This window comes from Pyrus communis, chromosome 9 (genome assembly GCF_041283825.1).
Source record: "Pyrus communis isolate YQ-2024b chromosome 9, ASM4128382v1, whole genome shotgun sequence".
In the NCBI taxonomy this organism is placed as follows: domain Eukaryota; kingdom Viridiplantae; phylum Streptophyta; class Magnoliopsida; order Rosales; family Rosaceae; genus Pyrus; species Pyrus communis.
This window is the reverse complement of record NC_142573.1, coordinates 4,000,062-4,009,696: the sequence shown is the minus strand read 5'-3', so window position 1 is coordinate 4,009,696 and position 9,635 is coordinate 4,000,062. Positions and strand designations below refer to the sequence as shown.

The 9,635-nt window shown below is 39.1% G+C and overlaps 1 protein-coding gene across 1 annotated transcript; it reads right to left on the bottom strand.

The window, feature by feature from the left end:
* Positions 1 to 2,009: 2,009 nt before the first annotated feature.
* Positions 2,010 to 9,310, bottom strand: LOC137738881 (uncharacterized). The gene is made up of 3 exons (XM_088700532.1): positions 8,820 to 9,310; positions 8,066 to 8,233; positions 2,010 to 2,937 (listed from the first exon to the last, which is right to left on the bottom strand). The coding sequence occupies exons 1-3, from the start codon at positions 8,980 to 8,982 to the stop codon at positions 2,159 to 2,161; spliced, it is 1,110 nt and encodes a 369-aa protein (XP_088556658.1). The 5' UTR covers positions 8,983 to 9,310; the 3' UTR covers positions 2,010 to 2,158.
* Positions 9,311 to 9,635: the final 325 nt, after the last annotated feature.

Here is a 9,635-nt window from a genome sequence, read left to right as displayed (position 1 = left end):
GAGACAGAGAGTAATTGTTAGGCTTTCAGATTTTCTACTTTAAGGTGTTTTCATTCATTTTCTTCTTAATAATATTTTCTATGATTTTAATTATGAATATGCATAACTAATTTGTTTTGTTAGGGCGAAGCCTTGAGCCTTAGCATGAATATGTAATTTTTATTTAATTGCTTATGATTGATTGCATGCAAGCGTTGAATTATTAATCACCGTGATTAAAACTATCTAATTGTCTTAATGCCTGATCACCATTATGATATTTAGAAAAGTAATTTAATGCAATTTTGGTCGGAATGTTCCCTGAAATTGACGTTAGCTTCTTGTGACTAATTATTGGAATTCACTTAGGATGAACACCACGTCTTAAGGGTTGCATGGTTTTTCAAAGGGTTTTCATAAAGCACAATGAGTCTCTCATGTTCAGATTTGATCCGACCGTCCGAACGGGTTGCATGTTAGATATACGTTCTATGTTGGAGGTTCCAAGTAGAATATAAATTAGGAAAACCTAACTTTCAAAGTGGCATGTGTAGATCATAAGTAATTGGTAAAAATGCATAGATTGCTAGGTGATGGTGGAACCCTAGTGCTTTTATAAATTGGTATTTAAAACTTTTTTTGTTTTATCATATTATTTTTAATTAAAATTCATTTTTAATATTATCCAATTCCAATATCTCTTTTCTCAAATTTTAATTCTAAGTAGTTAATTAGGAATTGTTTCTACATAAATTATTCAAATAGTCATTGAGGAGAACGATCTTGCATGAACATCTATACTACAACATTCTTATATTCTTGCAAGTATTTCATGTGATTTTGACCCTATTTACATAGACGGTAAAATCGCTATCAAAACTCAATGTTAAATTGTTAATAATATTTGCGGAAAGTAAGCATAAAATTTATATATGGGTACTTATTAAGTTTAAATCATAGCAGGTGGCTAAGGTTATGATGATTTTTTTTTTCACCAAAAGGAGAATAATTTTGTGAAAACAATCCAAAACCATAGTAACTAGTCACTAACTTATTCTCCAAAACCTAAACCCTAAACATTTTTTTTTTCACAAAACTATTACCCTGCTACTCGGTTGAAATAGGACTTGAAGTAGATCGAACTCGATGGAAACAAGAAAGGTATGTGATACGGCTCGTCGCGCTCAAAGAAGACAACCTAATTATGCAACGTTGTCCTTTCAGAGATATTTTTTGGTGTACCGGGAACACGGCTCACATACCTTTCATAATACAAGTGATTGAAATTTTTTTTTTCAAGTATCCAATGACTTATATTATGACACTTAATGTACCAAACTGTTTTCTTGTCATATTGAAAAATTTATCATTGTACCGGGCTTAACCTCACAATAGGCTAGCAATAATGTGATTCAAATTTGCCTTTGGTGAGAATTAATACTAAGACCCCTCACTTATCAGTGAAAAGGAATACCATTAGACCGTACTATTAATTAAGTGGCTAATAATTGAGATAATATATTATGTTTATCTCTGAATCTGCTCTTTTATCTTGAAAGTTTGAGTTTCTACGATATAATTATATGACGTATTGTATCGCCGTATTTGTATTTGTCTATAAACGACACATGGCTTGATTGACAGTATCTTAAGCTTTTCTTATTTTAAACTGCTGCTATGTATATACACCCTGATCGCTTGCTTCAAGTTTTCTTTCATTTTTGTTTCCTTCCCTTGTATGTGTTTTGAAGAAGTTCAGGCATCCTCAAAGGGTCAGTTTTTATTCTTCGTTTGGAGAGTCAGGTTTTTTGTTTGTTTGGAGAATGATGTTAGTAGTTGAAATGCATATACGGTTCAAAATTTATGATATAATCGCACATGTATGATTAGCAGTTAAATTCTCTTACATACAAGGAGTCTAGCTAGTAGTATATATTATGAAAATAGTAAGGCAAATTCTCATTACAAATAAGGATCCTAGACAAAGTAAATAAAAGTCTGTCAGATGATAGTTAAAAAAACACAAACCCTACTATGTAAAACATATATATTCTTCTGATAATTGCACAACCAACCATACAAGAATTTTAACATAATTAAAAACTTAAACCAACATGTAACACCTTATTTGAAAATTAATTATACATGATTCGTAGTTAAATCTATTAATTAGGTTAGATCAAGGTGAAGTGCCTTGTTTTGAAGAAGAAGCTGGGGGGATTCCAGGGATCCGAGGCGTAGGTGGGAGGGGGAATGGGAATGGAGGGAGGAATGGGAGGGTTGGTGGTGGCGGCGACGGCGATGGAGTGAAACCAGGTATAGGTGGCAGGTTGGGAATCAATGGTGCTGGACCTGCTGGTGGAGAACCTGGAAGAGGAGGCAAATTAGGAATTAATGGAGCTGGTGGGGGCTGAAATGGATTAGGGATAATTGGTGGAAAGAAAGTATCTGGATGGGCTACTTCTTTATTATCACCTAGTTGCCCATTCTTTGAAGTTTTGGAGTTGGACGACCCAGATGAAGTTTTTCCAGCAGCAAGGGGAGAACCTGGAATTCCAGGAAGTCCTGGGAGGCCTGGGAGGCCTGGGAGACCTGGGAGGCCTGGGAGTCCAGGGAGGCCTGGGAGACCTCCTGGGAGACCAGTTGGGGTGGGAGGGAGAGGAGGAAGCTGTGGCAGTGGTGGAAGATAAGGGATCCTAGGGACGGGGGGGAGATCAGGCATTGTGGGGTCCGCCTGAGAGGGGGATGGGAATGCCAGCTCATCAGTAGGAGGGAATGAGAACTTCTGGGAATTTAATTTCTTGGAATTCTGAATGCTGGGTTTCTGGTTGCATAAGCCGGGTTGCTTGAGAGGCTTGAAGGTGAAGAAACCAGCAGAGAATACGTGGGTCCCTTGCTTTCTTGCCTTGAGGTTTAGGGAAGATGAGGTGGCTGATGAGGCGACAGCACAGTAGGGTTTGTTGAATTGTAATCTTGTCTTGGCCCAAAGATAATTGATCCGGCCCATACACAAAGAAAGATCCATGCACATGCTAGAGAATTCTAGCAAAGTTCAAGTTGGTGGAAGAGTCTAGAAGAATGGTGAGGATTCCACCAACATACAAGATTAGTATAGATAATTCTAGCTTAGGAAGGTAGTGGAATTATCTAGATATCTCTAGCATGATGTTTTCATGCTTCTCCAAGGTTCCATCCATGCCTATAAAAGGAGAAGGCATCCACACCATTTGGAACAACCAAGAGAGCAAGTAGCAAGAAGTGAGAGTGTCAAGTAAGAAGTAAGAAGAAGCAACAAAGCTTCTAAGAGTGTTTGAGTGTTTCCTCTTGTACTAAGTTTGTGAGTGAATAAAAACCTTGTGTAATACTTTGAGAATTCTTTCTTTCTCTTGCCTATCAATTCCGCTGCGTTACATTTTTCTTTGTGAGATAAACATCTCCAAAGTAGTGAAGCATTTTTAAACCCCAACAAAGTGGTACCAGAGCTATGGCTAGCAATGCTATGGCAGCCTTCCAAGTTCCAGTGCTCGACAGCAACAACTTCGATAATTGGAGTATCAAAATGAAGGCCCTTTTGGGTGCACACGATGTCTGGGAAGTCGTGGAGAAAGGCTACACTGAGCCAGAAGATGAAGCTACTCTGTCTCAATCCCAGAAGGAGAGTTTGAAAGATTCAAGAAAGAGAGACAAGAAGGCTCTCTACCTCATCTACCAAGCATTAGATGACAATGGCTTTGAGAAGGTCTCGAGTGCAACCTCTGCCAAGCAAGCATGGGAGAAGCTTCAAACCTCTTACAAAGGAGCCGAACAAGTGAAAAAGGTTCGTCTTCAAGTATTAAGAGGTGAGTTCGAATCTCTACAAATGAAAGGGTCTGAATCAATCTCTGATTATTTCTCAAGAGTCTTAGCCGTTTCCAATCAATTAAAAAGAAACGGAGAAAAGTTAGAAGATGTTAGAATTATGGAGAAGATACTACGCTCGTTGGACCCCAAGTTCGAGCACATTGTCGTGACGATTGAAGAAACTAAAAACTTGGAAGAAATTAGTATAGAGCAATTAATGGGTTCACTACAAGCATATGAAGAGAAACATAAGAAGAGGCAAGGGAATGATGAGCAGCTCCTTAAGACGCATGTTCAGCCAAAGAAGAAAGAAGAAAGCTTCGACAACGAGAGAAGCCGATACGGAAGAAGTCGTGGTCGAGGTCGCGGACGTGGACATGGGCGTGGATGTGGTTGGAACTTAAACAACCATAGCAACTACGAAAGAGGAGAAAGCTCAACAAAAGGTCGCGGAAGAGGACGCTCAAACTCAAGGTATGAAAAATCTCAAGTTCAATGCTATAATTGTCAAAAGTTTGGGCATTATGCTTGGGAATGTAGAGCTCCAAACAGCAGACTTGATGAGAAGGTCAATTATGTGAAAGAAGAGAAAGAAGAGAATGGTGTTGTGCTACTAGCATGCAAGAACAATGATGGAGACCAAGACTATACATGGTACCTTGACACCGGCGCCAGCAACCACATGTGCGGAAGAAGAAGCATCTTCGTAGAGCTCAATGAATCAGTGAGTGGCAACGTTTCTTTTGGAGATGAATCCAAAATACCCGTAAAAGGAAAAGGTAACATCCTTATTCCCTTGGAAAATGGCGGTCACCAATTAATTTCAAATGTCTACTACGTGCCCAATATGAAAAGCAACATTTTGAGTTTGGGTCAACTCTTAGAAAAAGGTTATGATTTTCATACGAAAAATTATATCCTTTTTCTTAGAGATGACAAAGGAAGATTAATTGCCAAGGCGAAAATGTCAAAGAATAGGATGTTTCCCATGAACATTCAAAACGATGTTGCAAAGTGTCTTAAGATATGTTACAAAGACATATCTTGGCTTTGGCATCTTCGTTTTGGGCATCTTAACTTTGGGGGATTGGAGTTATTATCCAAGAAGGAGATGGTGAGAGGCTTACCGTGTATCAGCCACCCTGATCAAGTTTGCGAAGGATGTTTACTTGGGAAACAGTTCAGGAAAAGCTTTCCAAAGGAGTCGACCACAAGAGCCCAGAAGCCACTCGAGCTCATTCACACCGATGTGTGCGGTCCAATAAAACCAAGCTCTTTGGGTAAAAATAATTATTTCCTTCTCTTCATTGATGATTTTTCAAGAAAAACCTGGGTGTATTTCTTGAAGCAAAAATCAGAAGTCTTTGGAGCATTCAAGAAGTTCAAAGCCGCTGTAGAAAATGAGAGTGGTTGCAAGATCAAAGCCATGAGATCTGATCGAGGAGGAGAATTCACTTCGAAGGAATTTCAAGAGTTTTGTGAAGCAAATGGAATTCGTCGACCTTTGACAGTTCCAAGATCCCCTCAACAAAATGGCGTGGCAGAAAGAAAAAATCGAACCATCCTCGACATGGCTCGAAGCATGCTCAAAAGCAAGAAATTGCCTAAGGAATTGTGGGCAGAAGCTGTAACATGTGCTGTCTACCTATCCAATCGGTCTCCAACAAGGAGTGTGTGGGGAAAAACTCCACAAGAAGCATGGAGTGGAAGAAAACCAGGTATTTCTCATCTAAGAGTTTTTGGAAGCATAGCCCATGTACACGTACCAGACGAGAGGAGAACCAAACTCGACGACAAAAGTGAGAAGTTCATCTTCATCGGCTATGACACCAATTCAAAAGGCTATAAGCTGTATAATCCAAACAATGGGAAGACGGTGATCAGTCGAGACGTGATGTTCGATGAAGAAGGAGAATGGGATTTTGGCCCGCATGCAGGTGATCTTCACTTCTTTCCTCAATTTGAAGAAGAGAATGAACAAGGGATGATGGAGCAAGCAAGAGAGGTTCAACAAGAATCCACTACTCCACCTGCTTCACCAACATCAACCAATCATGGTAATTCATCAGCATCAGCATTGTCAAGTGGGAGTCTAAATGAAAGAGAAGTACCACGCACAAGAAGTATACGAGATCTTTATGAGGTAGCTGAAAGACTTGATAATCCTACACTTTTCTGTCTTTTTGCTGATTGTGAACCAGTCGACTTCCAAGAAGCAGTGCAAGATACTAAGTGGAGGAAAGCAATGGATGAAGAAATTGAAGCAATCCAGAAGAATGATACATGGGAACTCGCTATTCTTCCGAAAGGACACAAAGCCATTGGAGTCAAGTGGGTGTACAAGACAAAGAAAAATGCCAATGGAGAGGTCGAAAGATACAAGGCAAGACTAGTGGCGAAAGGCTATAGTCAAAGAGCCGGAATCGACTATGATGAGGTATTCGCACCCGTTGCTCGGTTGGAAACTATACGATTACTAATTTCTTTGGCAGCTCAAAACAGTTGGAAGATTCAACAAATGGATGTGAAGTCCGCCTTCCTAAATGGAGTCCTTGAAGAAGAAGTCTACATTCAGCAACCGTCAGGCTATGAGATCAAAGGGCATGAAGACAAAGTTCTGAAGCTGAAGAAAGCCCTCTATGGGTTAAAACAAGCGCCACGAGCATGGAATAGTCGCATCGACAAGTACTTTCAAGAAAACAACTTCATCAAGTGCCCTCATGAACATGCTCTCTACGTCAAAGTCAAAGATGGAGATATTTTGATTGTGTGCTTATATGTGGATGATCTAATCTTCACTGGGAGTAATCCAAGCATGTTTGAAGAGTTCAAGAGAGTGATGACCAAAGAATTTGAGATGACCGACATCGGGTTGATGGCATATTACCTAGGCATTGAAGTCAAGCAGAACGAAAAAGGAATTTTCATCTCCCAAGAAAGCTACACAAAGGAGATACTGAAAAAGTTCAAAATGGACGACTGCAAGCTCGTGAGCACGCCAATGGAGTGCGGAGTCAAACTAACTAAGTATGACAAAGGAGAAAGCGTAGATCCAACATTTTTCAAAAGCCTAGTTGGAAGCTTGCGCTACTTGACTTGCACAAGACCAGATATTCTCTATGCTGTCGGATTAATCAGTCGCCACATGGAGAATCCCACAACTACACATTTGAAAACAGCCAAAAGAATTCTTCGATACCTCAAAGGTACTGTTAACTTTGGTTTGTTTTATTCAAGTTCTGATAACTACAAACTTGTTGGATATAGCGACAGTGATTGGGCAGGAGATTCCGACGATAGAAAAAGCACTACTGGATTTGTGTTCTTCATGGGAGACACTGCATTCACATGGATGTCGAAGAAGCAACCGATTGTCACTCTCTCTACCTGCGAAGCTGAATATGTAGCTGCTACTTCATGTGTCTGCCATGCAATCTGGCTGAGAAACTTGCTCAAAGAATTAAGAATGCGACAAGAAGAGCCAACAAAGATCTATGTCGACAACAAGTCTGCAATAGCTCTAGCAAAGAATCCAGTATTCCATGACAGGAGCAAACATATAGATACCCGTTATCACTACATAAGAGAGTGCATTGCAAGAAAGGATGTGCAAGTGGAATACGTGAAGTCTCAAGACCAAGTTGCCGACATATTCACCAAGCCACTCAAACAAGAAGACTTTGTCAGACTAAGAAACTCAATTGGCGTCACAAGACAAGATTAAGGGGGGATGTTGAATTGTAATCTTGTCTTGGCCCAAAGATAATTGATCCGGCCCATACACAAAGAAAGATCCATGCACATGCTAGAGAATTCTAGCAAAGTTCAAGTTGGTGGAAGAGTCTAGAAGAATGGTGAGGATTCCACCAACATACAAGATTAGTATAGATAATTCTAGCTTAGGAAGGTAGTGGAATTATCTAGATATCTCTAGCATGATGTTTTCATGCTTCTCCAAGGTTCCATCCATGCCTATAAAAGGAGAAGGCATCCACACCATTTGGAACAACCAAGAGAGCAAGTAGCAAGAAGTGAGAGTGTCAAGTAAGAAGTAAGAAGAAGCAACAAAGCTTCTAAGAGTGTTTGAGTGTTTCCTCTTGTACTAAGTTTGTGAGTGAATAAAAACCTTGTGTAATACTTTGAGAATTCTTTCTTTCTCTTGCCTATCAATTCCGCTGCGTTACATTTTTCTTTGTGAGATAAACATCTCCAAAGTAGTGAAGCATTTTTAAACCCCAACAGGGTTCACTGCTGCTGATTAGTTTCACAGAGCATCCTTCAATTTTCTTCACTTGTTTGCTCACTGAGAAGGGCAGATGGACTTTGAATTGTCCATGGCTATTTGTTTTCACTTGTGCCTTAAAACTTGGTTTCGTTGAACTCCCATCTTTGCATTCCACATCAACAGAAGCCCCTGCACAAAAACCCCATCAGATTATTGATGTGTGGAGAATGCATTCATATGATGTCGGGACGTTTTGTTGACTGACAACGAAATCGACAAGTTACTGATGATATATCTGTTTGGCAACAATGATATCGACACATACAAATGATGTATCCTCCATCTTTTCTTTAAGAGAAATAATATCCCAACACTTATTGTCTGTTGGAAATATATTGTGATTGAAAGCAGAATCCTACTGTCAATAAGTTAGATTAGGTGAGATTTTGTTGTAATTTATTTGCGTTATTTACTTTTTCTCATACGAAATATCTGTATAAAGGGTTTACAATCAGCAGTAATGACATGTTTCATTCTGGCCAATTCTATCTCTCAGCAGTCACTTTATTAGATTTTACATTTTTTTCCTTTTGTACACCTTTGTTTATTTCTTTCTTTTGATTTTTCTTTGATTTATTCAAATTTCAAAATTAAAAAGAAACATGAGAGTATGCAGGGAGAGAGAAGGGGTGTATGGAAATCATTGAACAGACGTCTGTTCTATAGCCGGACTACAATATAAAAAGAACTTGTTCAAAATTTGAGATGAATTTACCTGAAATGAAATGGCTGGTATGTGAGAAATCCTCTTGGAAACATGAGTCACAGTAGACAGTGCCTACAACAACTGCAGAAGGATCGTTCTTCTCGTGGCTAGCCTCTGAAGGAGTATGAAATGTAAGAGTAGTAACCAGAAAGATAACTGTAAGCCAAGACATCTTTTAGAGCTTATCTATTCCCCCTCTAGGAAGCATTCATATTCCTGACTCTAAGAATGAGTTGATACAGGCTGCCTTTTATACAATTACTGACGCCTTATAACTAATATAAATATTCTCTGTAGAATTAGACACTTTTTTAGGCATAAAAAAAAAAACACTGCTCAACTATTTTCTGCAATTCACGATACGTACGCAAAATTTACTCATTCAATTAACCGTGATTGACAGACAAATAAGGAATGACAGTTTTCGAAATTTATAGCCTGCGGTCCATCAAGCTTCATTATTTCACTCATGGAAAAACCAGTCAACTACAAACCAGAAGAAGTGAATGTAGCTAGGTTTCATTTCCTACCACCAAACCATACAAGAAAAAAAGGGTAATATTTGTGATGGTGGGCAAGTAGAAACAAAGAGGTCCCTAATTTTTGTGTTGCTGTGTGTTTTGTTTATTTTACATTTATTGAGGTTGTTTCTTTGTTGGTGTAAGAATGCCAAAGAGAATAGTTGGGTCCCCGTTGGTTCACGAGATAAGTAGAGTGACCACAAATTTCATGAGTATGAAGCTGTACACCGTCAGCAACAACAGGTTGCTGCATGTATTTATTCATGTTTTCTCTTCACATAGAAACAAATGATGCATGGGCGCC

Bases quoted from the DNA above. Each gene is read 5' to 3' on its own strand.
- LOC137738881 (XM_088700532.1), bottom strand. From the start codon at position 8,982: ATGTCTTGGCTTACAGTTATCTTTCTGGTTACTACTCTTACATTTCAT. The intron at 8,234-8,819 runs GTAAATTCATCT...GTTTTTGTGCAG, and splicing joins TACCAGCCATTTCATTTCAG to GGGCTTCTGTTGATGTGGAA. The intron at 2,938-8,065 runs AACCCTGTTGGG...TACAATTCAACA, and splicing joins GAAACTAATCAGCAGCAGTG to AACCCTACTGTGCTGTCGCC.